This window comes from Urocitellus parryii, chromosome 1 (genome assembly GCF_045843805.1).
Source record: "Urocitellus parryii isolate mUroPar1 chromosome 1, mUroPar1.hap1, whole genome shotgun sequence".
NCBI classification, from domain to species: Eukaryota; Metazoa; Chordata; class Mammalia; order Rodentia; family Sciuridae; genus Urocitellus; species Urocitellus parryii.
The window spans coordinates 279,659,222-279,681,856 of record NC_135531.1 but is presented as its reverse complement, the minus strand read 5'-3'; the positions used below and the strand labels follow the sequence as shown (position 1 = coordinate 279,681,856).

General features: G+C 51.9%; 1 protein-coding gene across 9 annotated transcripts in view; it reads right to left on the bottom strand.

Moving 5' to 3' along the window:
- Agap1 (ArfGAP with GTPase domain, ankyrin repeat and PH domain 1) overlaps nt 1-22,635 on the bottom strand; it is a 476,885-nt gene that overhangs the window by 236,545 nt on the left and 217,705 nt on the right. For all 9 annotated transcript variants that reach the window (XM_026396066.2, XM_026396067.2, XM_026396069.2 and 6 more), the window contains 3 exons: nt 14,248-14,375; nt 12,949-13,104; nt 6,224-6,316 (listed from right to left, as the gene is read on the bottom strand). In XM_026396066.2, the coding sequence (XP_026251851.1) occupies nt 6,224-6,316; nt 12,949-13,104; nt 14,248-14,375 (377 nt within the window). The remainder of the gene's footprint in view (nt 1-6,223; nt 6,317-12,948; nt 13,105-14,247; nt 14,376-22,635) is intronic.

The following is a 22,635-nucleotide window of genomic DNA, read 5'->3' as shown; positions in this document are numbered from 1 at the left end:
AGCCTGGGGCAGTCGGGCACTTACGTGGGGTCAACAAGCTCTGGTACTGGTAATGCGCTGACAGGTAATGATCCCCGTTACTTGCTGTGACGACAGAGCAAGGGCGCATCACAGGGGCCAGGCCACTCTGAGAGGCAAGGACATGCTGGCCCGTCCTCAGGGACCTGGCTCGGGCACCCTCCCTGCAGGAGCTGGAATGGGTTCTGGGCGGTCACCAGTCCCACATCCCCATGACTACTCTGTGGGAAACTGCAGGACACTCCACCACGAAGGCAGGGAAATCAGGAACTTGTGGGCAGCCAGTGCCCTGGGCAACCCGACAGCTGGCCTTCCAGTCCCCCCGCCCCTGCCCCCTTCACTTCCAGGGCCAGCAGGACTGCCCACCTTGGCTTCTCTGCCCGCCCTCCACTGGGACTGCTGGTCCCTGGATTCTGCAGACACAGCTCCCTTGGGCATCAGCCCCCGGGGTGAGAGCCCTCGGGCTGGGTCTTCCCGGCACGCCTGAGCCAGCCAGGCCACAGACATCTACTGTCCTCTCGGGCCCAGAAGAGAACCCACATCAAAACAAGGATGAGCACAGGCTCATTACAGATTGATCGAGTCTGAAGAGAGCATTCCAGAAATGCACACCTTATTAATGTATCACTATGAATATTCAGTTGTGGTGCTAGGGGTCAACATTAGCTATTTGTAGAAACTCTCCTGCTTCTGGGTGAGTTTTTCCTTTCTTGCCTATTTCTGGGCTCATAAGGAGTCCAGTTTCACCATCCCCGCTGAACTTTCAAGGAAAAGAACACGATTTTGCTACCATGAACCCCTAGACATTACCCAGCTCTTAGGTCCTGAACACCCCAAGTACACGGGCTCTAACATTAACTCCGGGTCCTGAAGAGAACATGCTTTTTGTGCTGCGGTCTATGGTGGACAAAGCAGCTCAGCATATTGCCCTCATGGAGCCCTGGTGGCCAAGGGAAGCACAGTTTTCAAATTGCTTTGAAGGTTTATGTTTAAATGATGGATTCCTCACTTTGGTAAAAGTGGTCTCATTAAGCATTCTGCGTAAACCATGTTGCCACCCACCTGCGCTGCCCAAACAGCCGGGGACCAGCGGAGGGTGTGCCCTGTTCATTCCAAGACAGATGACTGTGGATTCCTAGGTGAGCAGCCAGATACCTGGGCCTGTCTGGTCAGTGGCATTGAGATATTTGAGGAGTGGGAGTAAAATCTTGTGACATGCCCATGTGACACATCAATTTCATGATCTTCATTGGGCCAAGACTGTTGTGACCCAGGCTGAATGGGAGGCTCTTGGGGAGTCATTCACCCAAGTGAGGTAAGTGAGCTTTCAGGGCACCGGGGCCGGGTCAGCGAATCACCTGTTCCTAGGGGCTGGTGGGGACCCCGACGTCTGGGCAGAACCCATTTCCTGAGTGGTGCACGTGGCACTCTTGCCAGCCCAAATGAAGAGTGCACGTGGCATTCTTGCTCCCCTTGTCCCCGCTATGTCCTGCTCCATCAACACCAGCCAGCATTGCCCCGCCCTGCAGAGGCTGCAGGGAGGTGGCTCTGCCAAGTTCACCCTCTGCGTGCTCCTGGAGGAGAGCTGCCTGGCCTGCTCCTCTTCCAGTTCTGTCTTGGGGCTTTGTTTTCTCGGTGAGCAGCACACAGGCCCACACGCTGCCCCATGCTGGACTTTCAGGAATGTCCTCGAGGCGTCACTGGGTTGTCTTTATTCTTCCCACGCCACACAACACAGCCCTAGTGTTGGCCCAGGTACCAGACAACACAGGTGAGCTGCCCAAGGGGAAGAACTCCCGAGGCTCCTTTCTCTGACAGTCGACAATCAAAACCATGCAGGGCTGGGAGACGTTCACGGCCCGGCGCCAGATGTGGAGAGCGCCCCAGCCAGGCGGCCCTCCCGCTGCCACCCTGGGCAGGGCTTCCCCGCGGCCTTACCACTGTGAGAAACTGTGCTCCTACCTCTGACTCTCCTCTCTAAAGGTGGCCTGACATCAGGTGCAAGGTCCAAATTGAGACTTGAAAGAAGCTTCATGAAGACACCATGCTCCTTTGGTTTACCCCTTAGCATTGCAAAAGCAAGCAAGTCTGGTCCAAGGTCTCCAGCAGGACACAGTGACCCCCGATAGCTGGGAAACCACCTTGGCTGGACCACCTGGTGGGATCTGCGGAGCAGGCGGCTCTTGTAGCTCAGGTACAGCAGCACATCCCAGCAGGGCCGCTGGGGCTCACACACCTCTCTGCCTACATTTCCTCCATGTGATGGAGACCTAGATTCCTCTCAAAACACCAAGCAAAGGTGCAAACCAGCAGGAGACTTCCGAAAGTGGTACTATTTTGCCCAGAATCTCTGAGCACCTAAGCCTCGAGAGATCCCACAGCCAGGATGCTGACCAAAGCTAGAGAGGCTGGGCCCCGTGCTGACCAAGGGCCTCGGCTCAGCCGACTTATCTGGTGAGATCCCCACCCCTGCATTTCTCAGTGCTCACTAAACCCCTCGCACTGCCAATCCCCTGTGGCCAGAGGGCCCAGGTGGAAATGGAACATACCGAGCGAAGACAGTGCTTGTTGAGACCTCCTGAGACAAAACCCTGCCTCCAAAGACCTAGTGAGAAGGGTTTTTTGTTTGTCCCCACCAACCCAAACACACTTTCAACTGCATAAGCATGACAAGATAAACTGATTCGTTTTAGACATTCAGATCTGCTCTGCGCGCTACCGAGCACAAGGTGGGCCCGGGGCCTCTGTTCGCAGCAGGCACACCAGCGGCAGGAGAGGCCTGGGGCTCTGGCCAGCAGCATGCAGAAGGGGAAGAGGCCAAGGCCCACGGCTGTGTGTCTGTACTCAAATATAGAGATTAAAAAATGCTAAAGAGAAAGAAAGAAAGGCGAGCACACAGCTGCCGTCCCCAAACAGACCTCCCATCTGCCACCCACGGTCTGCATGTCACCTTCTCCAGGCTCATTTGTACTTCATTAACTGCCATTGACTTAACAAGATTTATGCAAATGACACCGTAGGAGCTCCCCAACTCCCACTGCAATCAAGTGATTATGTATGTACAACTCTCCACAGCCATGAAAAATTAATACGTGACAAGCCCACTCGCCGCTGAGCCGGGCTCTGGCTTTTATTTTTCTTGCTTTGCTTTTCGATTTTTATTCGAATAGACCTTATCTTGTTAGGAAGTAAAGAAACAGAACTCTCTGAACCAGTCCCCTCCAAGGCCCGGGAAAGGGCACAACAATGAGAGGTGGGCTCTGGTCCAGGAGAAACGGAGGTAAGCCCCAGAAAGCCGGCCGGCCGTGTTCCTGAAGATAAACCTGGGGCTGCGGCGGGGACACGCAAGTCCTGACCCTGGACCGGCCGGCTCTCATACTGGGGAGGAGCCTGGGCCCTCACATGAAGGAGTCTAGAGTTTAAGTGAAATGGGGTTAAAATCACCCACCGCGTACGTGCAACCTGTACAGACGTGGTCCTTCTGTGGGGAGAGGAGGCGTGGCTCAAAACAGGGGCCAGGCCAAGCCCAGGGCATGACCACGACGCCTGGCCTGCTGAGCCCGGAGAGCAACCCCTCTGCCATCAGGCAAGAGAGCTGGTGAGCAGGGACCAAGCTTTGGCCACAGACGGGGCCTGAGGACCAGGTATCCTGCTGATGGTGAGAAGGGCAGGAACACAAAGGTGACAGACGCAGAGAGGACTGAGGGGATGGCCATTCCCACCTGAGCGCACGGGTGAGGTGGGCTGCTGTAGGCAAGCCCTGGCTGCTCCTGTTGAGGTCAGCGCTCACATATTTGATTTCTAACCCAAAACTCTGCTTCCAGAGCTCTTTGCAGGCTTCTCATCACTTGGGCAGTGGGGAGGGCACAGGTACTGGGCAGAGGGTCCTGTGGAAGGCGGGTCCCACTCAGCACCCAGCATCGCAAGCCTCCAGCCTCAGTGTGAGTCAACCTAACAGGCACTGTTCGACTGCTCATCTGCTCAACAGACAGCTGCTGAGTTCTCATCTACGCTGCGTAGGTAGCGCCCCATCCTCTCCTTTCCACGTTGTTGAATCCATCACACTGGGATGGAGGAACTCGGAGGCTCTCAAGTGATCTGTGCTCCTTTAGAAACACGGTGCCTGCAGGCCGGTGAGATGAGCCCACAGGACCATCTACAGCCCGCAGAGTGCACAGGGGGCCTCGGACGGGGCGCTCTGGACACTGACCTCAAACTCCAGCGCGGCAGGAACGGGGCATCCTCTGTGGAATCGGAGGATTCAGACAGCCTCCGGTGCCCCGGTTTACAGAGGAGGAGTCTGAAGTCTGGGGCACCTGGACACCCAGAAGGAGCTGGTCTGTGTCTACACATCGGGGCCCTGATGAGGGACAAGGAGCACACAGAGTCCAGTAGTCACCAGGAAACCAGACTGTCACTAGATTTCAGATGACTGAGATGATTGTCTGCCATGGACGAGATTCGACCGTTACACTTGATGGTCGGTACCAACCTGCACACAGAAGGGGAGCCCCTCCACCGATGAGCAGGGTCAAGACTAAGTGAAGGCCCAAGCTCACCTGGCGCCTGACTGACTGGCAGAGGGGCTCCTGCCCACCCAAATCAACAGGGCACATGAACCAGGAACCGTGGAGGTTTTCAACCTTCCCCACCGTCCAGATCCTAGTGCCAGGTCTAGAGGTGAGAAGCATAAATGTTATAGACTAGCATCACATTACGGAGAGTCGGGTCATAAATAAGGGAGCTGAAGGAAGAGACCACATGCATGGACTGAAGGGTCCTAGCAAGGTGTGGAGGTCCCTGAGCTGACCCACACTGGTCACCTGGTATGTGAACGTGTGTCCTGCACACAGGCACCATGGCCTTGGTCACCACATCCAGACTGTCCTTCTCCCCACCTGGCAACTCATGGGCAGAGCCTGGTGCAGGGAGAAAGATGGGGGCACAGGCCCACTCAGTTCTGCAGCTGCTGAGGGGCTTTGCAACAGTCGTGGGCTTCTCAGGAGGCCCTGTGGACTCCTGGCCTCTGGTCTCATCCCAGGTGCTGTGGCCCTGTTTACCCCTTCCTCTCCCATGTCATCACTCTGGACTGCCCAGCCCCCACCAAAGCTGTACCCTGTTTGTTCCAAATGAGTGAGACCTATTATTGCCGAAATGGTCCAATTGTATTTCAGGAAAGACTCTGTCCCTCTTTAAGAGTGGCCAGTGCCCAGGTGCATTCCTAAAGGAGAAATAAATGCAAGTCCCTGCAGTTGAGGACAGGGCACAGGCGATATCAACCAGGGGGCCAGAGTGGACAAGCAGTGTCCGTTGGAGGCAGAACTATCATCCTGCCCACAGATTTCTTTTTCTCCTTGAGCAGAGCACACTACATCAGTTGGCTTCCTTTAACAAACTAAAAGACGGCACTCCCAGAAGCCTCTGTGTGGGGCTGAACTCTATTCTCATTCTCCCTGGAAATAAAATGGCAAAACACGTCACACGTGAATTCCAGTGCTTTTGACTTGCGACAAAGTGATTTAGCACTGGTTTCTGGGCTGATGGAAACCTATTTCAGGCAAGCAGCACAGGCCAAAACAAATGCTTGAATTCAAGTCCTGTTGTGTAATGAGGAAGTTTAATTAAGGCCCCACATTACAGCTGTAAATGTTCCTTTATATAATAAGGTCTAAATGAAACTGAACCTAATCAAAGTTACAATTCCTTCATTAGCAAATTACAAACAAGCGCGCACAGCTGACGCGCCGGCGAGGATTATCACAACTAATTGCCTCGTTGTCACAGGCCAGCCTGAAACAGCGTTCAGATGTCCGTCTGCGAGAGCAAATTAGGGCCACGTCGGGCTATTCCTGTGATCACAAGGGGCTCTTGTACAGCGATCTGATTTACCCGTGTCGCCTGGCGGCCAGCAGCCCAATCAAAGGCACGCTACAAAGGCAGCCTGTGAAGCCGGCCCTGCCTGGACGGGCCCTCCATATGTAGTGGGCACGCGGCACTTCATTAGATCTGTTGTCACATTTCCCTCTTCTCATTCTAATGATCCCATTTTAATACTCCCAGGAACCTCTTCTAATTGATGTCAAGTGAGTGACTTCTACATTCATCAACACCGCACATCAAACAAACCCTGGCACCCGAGCCAGCGTCCTCTCGGCCGACCCGAGGTGTGTCTCCGGCGACGGGCAGGGAGGGGGACGCTGCGTACCTGTTTAATTGGGATGGCTCGGCCGCTCCCGATGCTGTCCGCGCGGCTCTCCAAGCCTTTCTTCTCTTTGTCTGGGTCGCTCCCTTTCCGAGACTGCAAGGCAAAGGAAAGTTGGCATTTGGGTGAGGGCCGCGGCTCACACGCCCGCTCTTCCCCTGCCCACACGCTTCTGACAACAGGGACCTGGAGGCCACATCTGGCACATGTGTGTGCACACACACATCCCAGAAACAGACCCGCCAGCACTTCATCTGCACTGACTCATCATTCCAGAGAATTTCCTAAACTTTCCCCCTGACTTTTTCATTAAAAAAGAATTAAAAGATAATTTTGCAAAGAGTTCAAAATTCAATTACTAGAAACCAATGGACCATCTAGGAAAGTAACGCCCAAGAAGAAAACACATTCCAGAGCTGCAGTTAACACAGCCAAGGAGAAAAGGGGCTCCTTGCTCCTTAGTCGGAAAACAGTCTGCATAAATGTATATATTTAATTAACGTCTGAATGATCTAAAAAATTCTATTAACTAGTCAGCTGAGCAATTTAAATGTGCACCCTTGATCGGCACCAAGGTGTGGGCGGCAGCGTTGCCTTCTCTTGCTTCTTCGTGGGTAGAAAACAGTGATTTCAAAGTTAAACTAGTGTACCATACCACTGAAAATAACAAGGGGAAATCCCAGAAACCTCCTCCCGATAAAACGCTGGTATTCGGGAAGAGCGAGCAGCTCTGTGGGTCTGCCTCGTTCCGGAGCCAATTATCTCGAAGGGAGCGTGGATACTGCAGAGCTACCCGGGGGGCTGGTGGCCAGCGGGGAGGGGGCCACATGTGACCAGGGAGCCACAACCTGAGGTGCACCTTAACTTGGCCAAGACCACAAGAGCGTCCCCGTCCAAGTCCCCATCCACCCATGGCGCGAGAAAGGGCGAGCGCCGTGATTTTCTGACAGATTTATTTTATTATGAGAGAAAGATCTGAGACTCGTCCTCCTTAATAACTGTGCTGACAAGTGACAACTTCACTCCATTACTTTTCAATGGGAACATTACTCACGCAATATTGAAAATGGAGAAACATTTTCATGTGCTTTTCAAATCTGAAATGATATATGAAACGGAGAGACCCGGTGGTGTCCAGTGCCGCCGCGATGGTGATAAAACCCAGTTTCAAAGGCATGTGGGATGCTGCGGCCGGTGTTCTAAAACAATGTTAAGAGGGGTGACGGCACAGGACATGAGAAAGCCAGGCCGACGGGACGGGCTCAAGATCCCAGGAGAGGCTGCTGCCAGAATCCAGTGAGAAGACCGGGAGAGGGCCCCGGTGACATCAGGCAGCGCCGGCACCTCAAAGGGCGCTCATTAGAACATGTGCTGCTTGTGACCACAGGGGCCCACCATTACTGAACACCTACTATGTGTCTGGCAGTACGGGCCTTATTTCCTTAGGATGGTTAGAAAGCTGGAATGAGACGACAGGAAAACAGGAAGCAGCCGGGGAAGACACCCAGGGTTTGCCCTCCGGGATAGAAGGAAGGAGAGGTGCTCGCCAATTCCTCTTCGGGAATCACAGCTAGAGTCCGGGGGTTTTCTTTTCTCTTTAATTAATTCTCAGATTAATAATGTGTCGTAAAAGCGATACGATGATCTCAAATTCTTTCTTCACGTTTTAATTCCTACAGAAGCTGGCCCTTCAGGTTTCCAGTTGTAAGATGAATTTTCAAGCTTGCAGACAGAACATTTAAAACAATTCTAGGTTGACGTACAGCACTCACAGTACTTTGGGAATTTTACGAATTCTAAATTCCTAAATCTGGAAATCCATCTTCATTATTCTCTATTAAACAGAATAATTAACAAAACAAACATTTTAAAAAAAATTAACATCCTCCTCAGGGCAGCACATCTGTCCCCATACCCACTTCTGTTCTCAGAGCAGAATCTCCCGAGCAGGAGGAAAGGGCTAACTGTATTGCCACGAACAGCTCGGAAACAAAACTAAATCCGACATCTGATCCCAGCTCAGCGAGGAACTGGAACCTGGGTAAGACTTCACTGCAAAAATCAAACCAAAATTTCCTGAAAACTAACATTCTGGTGAGAGTCATAACCTAAATGCCAGCAAAGAGCTGGGCAAGCTGATGGTCAGAAGGGCCGGCTGCATCTCAGGTCAACAATTACTCTGTCCAAACAGGCTATGTTAATTAAATTGAAATAAAAAACTAAATTCACTGGACAAAGAACGCTGCAGCCCGTGTAAATCCCCAGCGAGGTCATCTTGCTGTCCTGCAGACGGCATCCTCCGTCACGGCTGAGATGGCTCTGGGGATGTCAGATGCAGCGGTCCTTGGTACCCACCAGTTGTCGCAGAGCTGCGTCCAGCCCGCTGCACACTACTGAGAACATAACCAGGGTTTGTGTGCCTGGCTCAGAAGATGTGGAGACCCCGAGCGCTGAGAAAGGCCGCTCAGCTTCCACAAATGCTCAGTGCAGGTCATCTGATGATCACTTGCTTCCTTACAAAGATGTTTCACTTCCCTCAGGTGAAAGAAGCCAGGAAGAGACACGCCACCCACACCTGTGTACTGGACAGAGCACTGCTGCAAGAGCCCTTCCTATCAAACAGACACCACTCTCCCCTTGTCCCCAGCAAGGAAGGGCTGAGGACGCACCTGTCACGGGCACCCAGGCTCTACAAAAACACAGCGTGCCATTCGGAACTGCCACCTGTATACAGATTGCACGTCTTGTTCTCACAGTGAGTTCTGTGAGTTGTTTAATGTTTTGCACAGTCTTGGGACACAGGCATGCTTAGCTCTGGTTAATGACACTGACATTACACAGCAAGCTTTTGAAAGACCACATCAACAACACCATCGCTACAGTGTGAAAGGAGGCAGCGCAGCGCAGCACACTGTGTGAGGACCAAGCTAGTTTAAAATGTGAACAGAGACAACATGCGAGGAATTCAGTAGGGCTGGTCCCTGGGAGGGAGGCAGGAGACCCCGTCTGGGAGGCGTCCAAGGAGGGCTTCACCCTTCACTTGGGATTTACTTATTTCTTGAAGCAGCAGCAGTGGTAGCAGCAGAAAAACATTTGAATTTGGTGCGTTGGAAGGTGGTATGTGTGTATATTTTTTATTCTGCTATATTTGAAAACATTTTCAAATAAAATGTTTCAAACCACAAGTAAGTTGGGGCTACTAAATTAATCACTCTAAGAACCCATATTCCAAAACAGTCTTTTAGTGTTTGTTTTCTCAAAACAATGATTTTTCAAAATGCTCAAAATATATTTTTACTTTTGATTACTAAAGTATAATTCCTACTATAAAGGTGACACATAATTAGCTACTAATACAGAGAGTTTAAATTTGTACCATTTCATGTAAGGTACACGATTTGTTTTTTTAAAAAAGTAAATACATGCAAACAAAAACATCTGGGAGTAGAAGATGTTAGCCCAGCCTATACATTACACGTCTATGTTATAAAATATGTAAGAATGGTATTTGAAAAAATGGTGTGTGTACTATTTAATTAACTCTGGCCTCTTTGTAATGCACTAATAAATAAGGTGACTGTTGCCTCCTGCATATTATAAACCCAGATGCATGAATTTTTATTCACTAAGGTTGATCCCATATGGTACATGTGTCCTCCTTCTAGATACTTTTAAATAAATATACACTTTGACAATTAAGCCAGAAAAATGCCAAAGATCACCAGAGATGAAGAGTCTACCGGATTTTACATTCTTCAGAATGTGAACAAACTGGCAGCAATAAGAATTTAGTTTCTTCTTCCCAAGATTTCAAAATTGATTTGCTTTCTCTTCATTCCTTGAATGACACTGACATCTAGTGGAGTTAATCTAAGATCTTCCACTAAAAAATACTCAGTACTCATGCATCACCACTATCGTCACCACCTCCATGTCACCACCACCATCACCACAGTTCTGTCAACTGAAACCCAGAAAGGGACAGGCAGACCCTGCCGGGATTTCAGCCAACTTCACCTTGGCTTCTTTTCATGACCTCACACTTCTGTTCTCCTTAACATAGTCGGGCAGCGGGGTTTGGTTACTACAATGGTCCACTCTCAAATGGTCTTCCAACATTAGAAAGGAAGAGAATACACACGGACCCTGCCCAGGCCACAGGCAGGCCGAGATCAGTTGTTCCCCGACTTAGTCCCCATGCAGGGTGGTTCTCGCTGGTTCCTGCACCTGCCCACCCAGCCTGCACTCTGGCTCCCTGGCCTCCTGGATGCCCGTGTGCACACACGCTTCCTCGTGGTCTTGCGCCAGCTGCAGGCAGGCCCTTCTCTTGAATTCTGCTCTCTCCTTTCAGTGTGCAGAGCCCCTAGCTTCCCTCCAGACCCCTTCTCCTGAATGCAGTGGACTCTGGCACAAGCCCTCCTCCTGGACTCTGAGCAGAACCAGGGCTCTGCCGCGAGCCAGGCTAAGTCAATATTTATTAACTGGGTTATGATTTTGATTGTTCCCGTCTTAAAGTGCTCTCTATAGTTCACATGGATTGTCGGTTACCCATTATAGGACAGGGTCCAGGACACTATTTTCTGGCACAATCCAACTCCACAGCTTCCCCTTTAGAGGATGGGACAAGAATGTGCTGCTGATCTTCTTATAAGTAACTCTACTTTTTTGTTTGTTTATTTTTTGCCGTTGGGGATCAAACCTAGGGGCATTTCACCACTGAGCTACATCCCGACTCCTATCTATCTATCTATTTATTTATTTACTTTGAGACAGGTTCCACTATTTGCTGACAGTCTCATTAAGTTGCTGAGGCTGGCCTTGAATTTGAGATCCTCCTGCCTCAGCCTCCAGAGTTGCTGGGATTGCAGGCCTGTACCACCATGCCTGGCTAAGCAGCTCTATTTTTAAAGGCATTTCCTGGATTTTTATTTCTTTCACTGAATAAAAACCAAAGACAATGAGCAGCTAATGTGACCCTGGCAGGTGCCGGAAGCTATGTTCTCCCTCCCAGCTCCTAACAGGGGTGGCAGTGACGACACAGAAGCTGTCTTGACAGATGCATTCACCAGCCTCTTGAGTCCAGAGGGGATGTGCAGCCTGTCCTGTGGGGTGGCCACTTCTCACTGGACAAGGCCCTGGCCTGGGAGAGCTGGGAGGGAGCCGTTGGGGCAAGTGTCCCATTCGGTGTGCGCCCACAGACAATGAAGGCCCAGCAGAGGTTCCCTGCACTGAGACACACACTGCCTCCCCTCCAGCCAGCCGTCTTACAGCTACTCCCACCTGACCCCATCAGAGGTCACGTACGGAACATTAGTGGTCATGAGGAAACAGGGAAAGCCATGCCACAGGGCTCTTCTGCCCCACTGCACAAGTGCTACCTTCCCAGCTCAGAGAGGTTAAGTAATTTGCCTAAGTTCAAACAGCTGCCAGTAGGGGAGGCCAGGGCCTGGGCCTGCTCTCTCTGATCAGTCTGCACAGCAGCCTCTGCCAGAGCAGCATGGAACAAGGCAATCAGCAAGGAGCAGAGTGCAGTTAAGTGGCACTGTGCAGTCAGCAGACCCTGGCGATACTGACTGTCTCAGGGCGGGAGAGGGACGAGGCATCTACCAGACCTGGCCGGCTCCCGTGGCATCAAGACGGCCATCATCAAGTAAGGGAGGCAGGTGAGATGTGCACTCCCAGTTCCCGTGGGGGTATTCTCCTCCAGTTTCAGACAGGAAACACTAGACTTCTTGGTGTCTGAGTCAGCACCAACCAACCAAGAGGAGACAGGTGTGATCAGAGCAGTGCCTGCAGGTGGGCTGAGCTTCCCTTGTAGGTGGGGCTGGCCTGTGAGTCAGGAAGTTCAGGAGCACCCAGCTGCTGCTCGACAGGTACCTTCAGCACCTGACCCATCCACCCATTCCCATGGTGTGACAACCTCAAATCTCTGCAGAAGTTGCCAAAAGTCCTTCAGTTGCAAAAGTGCCCTGGTTGAGAACCACTGGTTTAAAACCTGTCATGCACAGAGCTGGTCCGGGGGGAGAGTGCTCCTGCCTGGTCACATGCCAGCAGCTCTGCCTGGTGTTCTGGGCTCCACTGCAAAGCCTTCCAGGGTTGATTGGCGATGCCTGCTGTGTGGGCAGGATGGGGGTGGGCAGGGCAGTGTTTGTGTCTCCTGTATTTCAGGAATTTCCTTATCTCAGTTGTCCCCAGAGCCACCCACAGGTCGGGGCCCCACCCACAGACTCTGAGTTTCTAAATGTGAGCCTAAATACCTGATCTCCAGTTTTCAAACACTCCTAGATGACTCTCTCTGTGCTGTGAGCCCCAGGAAGCCCAGGGCACATGGGGCTGAGAGCCAGCGCTGCCCCAGCCCCGACCTGCACCCACCAAGGTAAGTCCTCAGACAGGGAGAACAGGCTGGTTCCCATCTCCCATCTGAAGAAATGGGTGCACACCTTTGAGAATGCCACACAACTCTGTTTTGTGTAAGATGCAGACAGTGTCTCTCTAGAGACCATGAAATGCTTGTTATAAATCCAAGACACCAAGGCTCTCCATGCACACTGCTCTCCATGGAGAATTCCCATTCTACTCAGCATCCAGACCTTGGCTCCCACTGCTGTCTTAGAATTCCAGAGTCAATGCCATTCTTATTAACTTAGCTTGGATTCTATGACTATCACTGGACCACCAGACCACCACGTTAACAGGGGCCCAGGCCTCTCCCCAGGGCTGACACTCACGGTGAAGAGGTTGGACCGGCGCTTGGACTGCTTCCGCACGGGTGTCGGGGTGTTGGCAGTGGGAGGCACATCGATCCGAAGCTCCTTCTGGCTGGTGCTTGGGGTCGACGGGACAGAGGAGGAGTAGTCGCTTAGGCTCCCGCCGCCATTACTTGTCTGCAATGATCAAAACCAAGGTTTCATTAAGGACACACTCCTGGAACCTAAGGTCACCACCTCAGTGGGGTGGCAGTCAACCAGTTCTCAAGTCTTGTGGGGTGAGCCAGGGCGGAAGGCAGACTTCTGTGACTTTGCCAGCTGTGCGCAGCAAGCACACAAGGCCTCTTTCTAGAAATCCGCCATCTCAGAGTTGTTTTGTCTAAGAAAGTGACCAAAGGGAACAAAGTGTCTATCATTAAACTTGAGCATTTCAAACAGCTAAAATGTAACCATTTCCCTTCCCTCTGGAAAGCAAAGAGGCTAGTTAAACTAATGGATCCCCCGTTCCTTCTCTGCTCTAGAACGGGAACGGAGGGACCTGGTTTGCTCAGCAGAACCACAAGGAACATTCTGCAGATGACATCTGGAAATCGGGTGCTGCTGGAAGATGTTTCCAGGCTCGCAGGAAGTTAAAGACGCCAACAGTACAGCGTTGACATTCCTGAGTGAGCCTTCACAGCCCACAACAAGAGACCACGGGAATGGACTGCCTTCCCGGGCACCAACCCTTCCACTGCACCCTCTGGACCCAAGGGCCAAGAGACCACCTAGCCAAGAAAGGTCAATCACAAAACCAGTGCAGGCAAAATAAAGCAAAATAAAGCAACAGTATCCTGAACAGGCTTCTGCAAGTTCTTCAAAGTGACAATTATTTCATTTGCTTCCAAGTAAGTAATTTAGAAAAATGTTGTTGTGTAAAGAGAGCAACTTCTAGAGGGCCCGGGGGAGGTGGCAATTATAACAAGTTGCGCTGCCAATTTGAGGCGTACGGTGGTTTGCCCACAAGACTGACTGAGAACTGTGAACCTGCAAGTGGGCCAGGAACAAGACCAGAGCACGGTGCCTTAAATCAGCAGCGGACACACTCCTGGCACCGCCCTGGGCCAGCGTGGCTCATAATGGATTCCAGGCAGCAGGAACGACCCCTAAAACCCAGCTGGCCACGGCAGGTTCTGAAGGAAACGGGGGTCAATCACAAACACACTGCTGTTATCTCCGCAGCTGGAAGGAGCCAAGCCGACTTCTGCACTGACTGTGAGCACTGTCTCCACGCTGTCCCTGGTCCCAGGTCCCCTCAGTCCCTCATCCCACCTGACATACCTGGCTGATGTGCACGGCAGACACCTGTGCAGAACAGACAGAGGAGTGGCTGGGAGAGTTGGGCAGGGACTTGCAGGGGCCGATGGACAGCTGCTGCTTCTTCCTTGTGGCAACAATCTTCTGGGCAACTGGCAGACACAGAGAAAAGAGAAGTCACCCTGAAGCCGGTGTCCAAGTACAACAGGCAGAACAGACGAGCTGGGGACCCCGACATCCGCAGGGCTTTCCCTCCTTCCACAGGACCTTCAGTTGGCACCTGAACGTTTCCCAGCGCTCCCCTCCCCCGGGGCCCAGCCAGCAAGCTCTGGACAGTGGACCACGGGTCAGCTCTCAGGAAGCCACCTTCCTCCAGGGAGAGCTGCCCTCTGCCCATTGCTCCCTTGTGTCCCTTTCCTTCATCTGCCTGATTCGCAGAGATGTCTGTGGCCCCAGCAGCCTTCCCGGGCCATGAGGTGGTGCTGGGGATAGAACCCACACTGAGTGAGGCCGGATACAGAAGGCACGGAGGGCCTCAGAGGACTCACGTGTGGAAACAAAAACACAGACCCACAATGTGAAATTTACCCTAAAATAACCTTTTTCCCAGTTAGTGGTCGCACTGATAAGCCTAACTGGAACAGGGAGCTTTCCCTAAAGCCCTTGGAACCCCGAATCCTCCTGTCACCCTGCCTGAGGAGTCACTCTTAACTCCACAGGCTCTAGTGGAGCTGATACTCAAGCACAAGCAATTACATCCCAGCTCTTTTTTTATTTAAACGTATCACCTCCACACTGGAAGTTTATCTTCATCAATACAAATCTGAATCCAACCAGCCATAACTTCTCTTGGCAAATAGGCTCGCTGATAAAGCATATTGGATTTAATTGGAAAGGAAGCCGACGATTAGAAAGCCCTTCCTGCACTGAGGGGTGTCACTGCGGGAGGAGTCCCGGGGTTCATGTGCATGGATGTGGGCCCCGGGGAGTGGCTGTCACTGGGCTCAGTGCTACTCCACTCATCTCTTGGTCTGGGTTGTTCCGGCCCCCAAAGGTGCCAAAGTGGAAGGACACCTTGCCTTTCCCTGGCCCCTGGTGATGTCCTGGAAGCAGCCCACGAGCTGCCCACAGACAATGCTCACTGATGATTTTTTTTCCAAATGAACACAATTTTAATAAGGAACGGGTCTGTCCACAGCCTGTGGTTTTCGTGTGAATGAATGATAGTATAAATATGATGAAGTAAAAGTGCAATGAATAAAAAATGGTTCAGGAGACGAAGCAGCGGCTCCATTAGTTACTTCCCCCTCCAATAGGCTTCTCATCAACCTGAAAGGATGGTATCAATTAATTTATCTTCCTGCAGTGTATCGAACATAACCTTCATCAGCTAATCATGTTTAAATTACAGAGGAATATCGCGGCACTCTGTCATTTCAAAACCATTGGCGTATTGATCAGGGGTCTTTGAAGACATATATTAGAATATTTTAAAAAATCATTGCATGAACTCAAAAATGAAATCTCAGATCAGCTTCCAATAGCTGCAGAACGTGTGTCACACAGGTGTACTGAAATCCCAAAGACCTTAAAGCAAATTAGCCTGAAATCACGGCTGCCTGGGTGAGTGCTGATCCTTATCCTTTTGAAACACAGCAAAAAGGGGCTGTGTTTCAGCCCCATGTTCTGCTTCTCTGCCAGCCTCAGTGTGTGTCCGCCGTGTGACCACACAGGCCACCGAACACAGGAGCCGCACATCGCCGGCAACAGGACAGGATGGGCCAGGAGAGCTTCGCAGACACTCTCCACACGTGTGTTTCACGCCAAGGCAACGTTACAGACTTTCCACGAGAAGTCAGAAATTTCACTAAAACCCTAATTCTATGGATCTCCAAATGGAAACGAATGTTGTGTCCTCTCTACAAACAGGCTAGAAAGAAGGTGTTGGTGATTAAAAAGAACGTTTTAAAAACGACGTACAGAGCATGGGCCGTGTCCTGAGACTAAAATCCCACTGCCCCTTTATTACTGCTCTACCACATTAACTGCAAAACAACCACCACCACCACCAACCAACCAACCAAACGAACAAACCACAAAGTCATAACCTGTAATGCCTGGTGTCTTTTTTTCTTTTTAAATTTTACTACAATATTTCCCCATTTTAATTCCTTCCTACTCCCATACACAAATTAAAGAAAGAAAATGATTTACGAATACCTTGTCCTAAGACACAGAGGCTGCTTTAGAACTACAAGGATCTGCCTAAGGAGGACATCACCAGGGGGCGAAGGCCCTCTGTGAACCTTCGCACCTTTCCAGCAGGAGGATGGAAATCCGCTATCGCGAAGACCTGTGGCTAACACCGTGGTTCTGCTAACCGCAGCTCTGCTGCTTGCTTTATGTCCCACGGAGGGAGTGACATGTCTGGGGGTCCTGCTTAAAGACGCCCCTGAGGACTTTGGACCAAAGCTAACATGATAACTGCCACCCAACTGGCACTGTGGTCCAGGCCTCAACCATGGCACAAGTCTGGGCGGGATGCAGGAGCCCCAACGGGGGGGGGGGGGCATGCGGGCTCCTCACAGAATCAAGGAAAATCAAGGCCAGGGATGGAGGGTGCTGTGAGTGCACTTGCCTGGCATGTGTGAGGCACTGGGTTCAATTCTCAGCACAGCGTCTAAGAAACTAAAATAAAGGCCTACCAACAAGCAAATACCCCCAAGCCCCGCATTTCAGGGGAAAGAGAAAGCAGATACACTTACCGAAGGTAAACATTCTGACCCACAGAGGGAGAAATGTGAGGTGCCCTCCTAGAGCCCCTGTGAGACCGTGAAGAAGGCCTGGAGGGGACCTGCCTGGGTACGCGGCCTGAACCCAGGCGCTGCACCGATGTCCTGGTGGGGACTCACTGCCGATGACTGACGGCAGGCGGTGGCTGGAGGAGGGGACCTGGGGAGATGCCTTTGGGGAGCCTATTTTGTACCTGGTGAGTGAATTCTTGCTCTGCTTCCCGATGACGTCCTGAATTGCTTTCCTCTGCCACATCCCGACGTCACGATGCTCTGCCTCACCCTGGGCTCTGCGGAATGGAGTCAGTCATCTACAGACTGAGACCTCTGAAACCATGAGCCCAGATAAACTGCTTCTCCTCTAAAATGGTTCTTTCCAGGTCTTTCAGTCACAGCAGTGAAAAAGCAGACTAAAATGGTAATCACTGAGTACTCAGGGTATTCAGAACGTGTAAACGTCAGGAAGTTTAAAAGGTGACCACGACCTCTGACTGAGCTGGTAACTCTCACAACCAGTTTCTGAATCTGGTCATTCGACAATTGGACACGCTACGTATTTTACATCAGCACATATGCAAGTGTGTACATCTATGTCTACGGGAAATGTGTGCATTTATCAAAAGCACAGCCACTTGAACTCACGAGAGTCCAAAATCTTTATCATGGGCATCTGACTTAGTCTCCACGTGGTGACTCATGACCATGAATGTGCCCATGCACTGCGTCTGTGCCCAACGTGGCCTCCTCAGCAGGCACGGAAGGCGACTGGCCTGGTACCACCACACTGCTCAACTCATCACCTCCAGGTGACGCTCAGAGCAGCTTCAGGTCACCTTTGCTCTCACTTTAAAATCTGGCTTGGGCATGGATGGAAGGTGGAGCTGCCCTGCAGTCGGCAGGAGGCTCACAGCAAGCCAGCCCGGGGGTCGGGCGGTGCCAGGTGAGGGAGGAAGGGGGCTGGTCCTGGAGGGGAGTGAGGGGCTGCTTCTTGATGGAGGATAATTTTGTGGTACTTTTAAGTCTACGTAGACTTTCACGCATGCATTTCTGTTCTTCAATTAAAAGCAAATTTAAGAATGTAAACCATAAAAACATTTACTTTCTGCACAAATTTTAAACTTCCTAAGGAGCAGAAGGAAAATCGCAGTCTTTAATGAGTGGCAAAAGTAAGATTCTCAGATGGGTCCGCCTGGTCTGGACCAAATGCTGGTCTCTACTCCCACAGAGAGCAAGGACAGAGAGGCCGTCCGCCCCGGGGAGGGCTGAGCCGGGTGGGCAGGCTCTTGACCACTTTGTCCTCAAATCGGGAAAACAGGCAGAGGACAGGGTCCAGTTTGGCCCGTGACTGCCCTCAATACAACACCCTCGGGCAGCAGTGAAACACTCCCTCCTCCGCCTGCGACCTCTCCTGCTCCCCAGTCTCTACAGGGTTCTTACGTCACTGGTGTAAGGGAAAGAGCCCAGCCCATAGCACACGGGAGGTGCTCAGCCAGGGCTGTGTCAGTCCAATGGCGTACCAAGTCCCATCTCTCAGCCTCCTCCGGGCAAGCACACATGAGGCCACCTCCCCTGTCTGATCCTGCAGTCTGCCTCTGGGCCCTGGCTGGACCTGCCCTGGCATGATATCTGGGGACACTGTGGCCACCAGGGGACAACTGCACACTGCTACCTGACCCCTGGGCAGCACCTGGCATGGCTGTCCGCGTCCTCACTGGGCTTCCTGGACACCCCATTTCCTTGCCTCCCCCACCTGGATCCTCTTTCCATCCCCCTCTGCTGGCCCCTCTAATGGACGTGCCTCAGGTTCCCGTCTTCAACCCTCTTCTCTCCAGGCGCCTCTGGAGGAAGCTTCTCCTCGCCAACGTCTCATCTTCCTCAAGGCCGCTGGCTCCTGCTGTGGACGTGACCCACCCTCCTTGCGTCCTTCCTGCATTCTAGAACTGTGGATCCACTGACCGCATGCCTCCCTGTCAACGAGCAGGGGCAGTTCAAAAGCACGCCACCCTCCTGGGACTCCCCGCTTCTCTCCAACCAGCTTCTCCTGTCTTCTAACCCCATGGACCACACAACCCCCACCCCCGGGCACGGAGAGAGGCGGCCAACAGATGGCTGACTACACCCCTGGAATGCCCCTAAATTCTTCTTTGTGGCTACTGTCATGACCCAAGAAACCCTGTCCACCCAGAGCTGGTACACAGGCCTCTGGCACTGCAGGTCGTTCTCCTGAGACAACCCTCTCATGACATTGTTCTGCTTGGTTTTTCAATGGCTCTGGTAGGACAAACCTCAGGACTGGCTATTTCCTGTCTGTGGGGGCGGATTCTGCACTCCTGGTATTTTACTACACAAAAGCACCAGTCTCTTTCAGAATACAGAGCTCTCAGGACATTCCCATGTACCCTACGTGTCACGCAGAACCAGATGACCCCCAGGTTGGAGAGAAGTCAGGCAGTGCCCTCCGGAGGGGACGGAAGCCTCATCTATGGAAGAGCACAGATCTGACTGCCACGGGGCCAGGGTTAGGCAACCCTGCAAGCCAAACTGGAGTGGGAAGATTCTTCTACTATTATAGCACAGTCAGGCCACTGTCCCTGGGGCTGGGGGACAATTCTGAGCAAGCACAGATACACCAGAATTCAATGAGTCAAGTGTTTACAACAGATAAACTCATAAAAAAGAAGTGCCGGGAGCCGAGACACGAACACCCCGTGCACAGGGACACTCTCAGAGCCCGGCGTATGAGGCCGGAAGTCACTGCACGCTTTGTCTTTATCTGTGGTGCTACCACCCAGAGGAAGACAACGTGTATCACACTGTCACTGAAAGGCTCTTCCCCGGGAGACACGGGGCCACCTGAGAACTCCCAAAAGTGACAGAGACCAAGGCAGACTGCAAACCTCCCAGGAACAAATAGAAGAGCCCCTAATGTCTCCAGTCCGTTTTTAAATCACAGTAGAGCGATCATTAAACTAGCTTATTAATTAAGAAGAAATTCATTACCAAATTATGCAGTTCTGAGTGTATGACTCAGGAGTGAGAGGAAATCTGAAGTCGAACTTTGCTCACCACGAAAATCTCGAAGTCAATCGGTGTGAGCGGCGGCGTCCCTGGCACTGCCTGCCGGGGCGCGGAAGGAGACCTGTCGCCTAGGCAAGCTTCTGAGCATCTGCGCTCTGAGCAGGAGGAAGCCACGCCAGAAAATCTAAGTAAAATCAGAGAGTGATCGAGGGAGCGAGCCAGGGAGAGAGGGCAGGCAGCGCTGCGTTCCCGAAGGTCTCGGGGATCAGGCCATAGCAGGTGCAGAATCAGTGAGCTGGGGTGCGTGGCCCCGCACCTGAACTCCTGCGGGATCTTGCCACGCCGTGCTGCCAAGGGGGACCAGCAGCTCCCGACCCGGGACAACAGGCCGTGCTGTGGCCCCGGAGATACTATAGCAGTGCTGGGTCCACACCACTGAGGAAGTGAGAAGGTACCTGGAATCCCAGCTGTAAAGGTGTACAGAGCCCAGTGACAACATGGTCACTATCCTTAGGCAATAGGGGTCATCGAAACCCGTCCCAGACGTGACAAGGCCTGTGTTTTGGAAGGATCCACGCCATGGACTGGAAGACGCGGGTCACCCCTATCCGGAGAGTGGGCCCGGGGGCAGGGCCGGGCTGGCCCCACGCCCAGCAGGGGTTTCATCTGGGACCCCCATTTCCAGGACTGCTGCCGCTCTCTCTTCGGCTCGGTTCACGTCTGGCAGGGTACAGAGCCCCTGGCCGACCACACGTCATATGGTGATTCAAAACCACCAAAAGGAGTTTCAGCTAAACCTCAGCAGTTTCTTCAACATTCCTGGGATTTCCCCGTGGGCTCAGTGACACCCCCAGCAGAAATGCTCTCTGGAACCAGCCTTCCCCCACCACCTCTGAAATGAGCGATTTCCCTGAATCTCGTCCTGTCCCATTTCAAACCTCCCTCTGCAGGACAACACTTCTGTTCTCAGAACAAGTCTGGCGATCACATTCATATGCCAACCAAACAGACTGCCAACCATCGGGGTGAGTTTCTAATGAGAGGACACACGGGAAAGAGGTCAATTCAGGGGCGGATGAAAAGGGGACGCCCTTCCGCTGGTTCTTCCACTGGCGAAAACTGACCGAGAGGCTTGGCCAAGGACCGACTGCCTGCAGGTCCCTGTGCCCCAAGCAGCTCACTTGGAAAACGGCTGTGGTAGCTGACCATGGTTTAACCACTTGCCTTCCGTGTACCGAAGCATGGAAAACGACATCCGTATACGTACACACACGTGCACCAGAGCTTCTTTTCCCCCCAGGGGATCAAATCCAGGGCTTTGTGCAAATACTCCACCTGTGAGCCACACCCACAGCATTTCTGTTAAGTATTTTTAAAACCAACCTCTGCTCCATGACACACTGTGGTTAAAAAGGGAAGCTTTAATATCTTGTGGTGAAACTCTCAAGTTTTTCCTGAAGTAATGAAGTCTGAATTCTTAATCTGAGATTCAATTCTTGTCTGTATTCTTTTTATCTCGTTGTATTAAAACAAATTTATCTTCATTTATGTCGCAATTACCTATTAGGGTTGTTAATTTGCTGGAAATGAAGCTATTGTTTAATTGCTCCTATTAATCGGGGGATTTAAATGCCGACTGTAATAAACAGTTACCTTCAGAACGGAGCAAAGTCAAGGCTGCTGACATTAATTTCAGAATTTTAAAATGAGGAAAAATTTCTACTGTGTCCAAGGCAGCTGAATTTCCCTTTCCATTTCAGAGAAGTGAAAGAACATATTTTTTTTTAAAAAAAAAGCCCACTGAAACAAGTATGGTTTATTGGACATTTTAAACATGTGCATCCAATTCTGATATGACGTAATCATCCACGGCAAGGGGGACATCAAATCATGCTGTGAGAAACGCACACCCTCCTTCCTTTACACACTTCCACAGCCTTAACAGCTCCCCGAAACTTAATTCCAGAGTTTGGCCGCCAAAGATCAGGAGGGTTTGATTCCCACTGTTGCCTCGAGTACTGGGCCAGTGGGCAGAAGAAAGCCTGGTGTTGAAAGCGCCTTCACCGCCCAGATCAGCAAGGCCTGCAGACGTCCACTCTGCATGCCCTTGGTCACTCTTGTGGTCCCAGAATGTCTCTGGCCATGCTTGCGGTCCTACAATGCTCCTGGTCTTGCTCTTGGTCTCAGAATGATCCTGGTCATGTTCCTGGTCTACACTCAAGTACTTAAGTTAGGCCCCAGAGAAACCGAGCCAGCAGGTCCCCATGCAGTGTTTGGTGGACGTGGAACTGGCTGCTCTTACCTCTCACTCTGTGCTCCCCTTTCTTAACAGCGTCCCTCCTCCCTTGCTCCTTCGCTGGTTCTTTCCTTACAATACTGAGCAAATAAAATGGGCCAGGAGACGTGCCAGGCAGGGAGAGACCGTGGATCCCAGACCCATCTGCCAGCAGCGCCCCTGAGGACACGCTGGCCAAGCAGACCGCCCGGGAGGCACCCTATGCAGGGGACACCTCACACCTCACCAAGGGGCCGTCCTCTGAGCCCACAGCCAAAATCCTTCTCCCTTCTCGTGCCTGGTTTTAGAATTCGGCACCACGCTCCA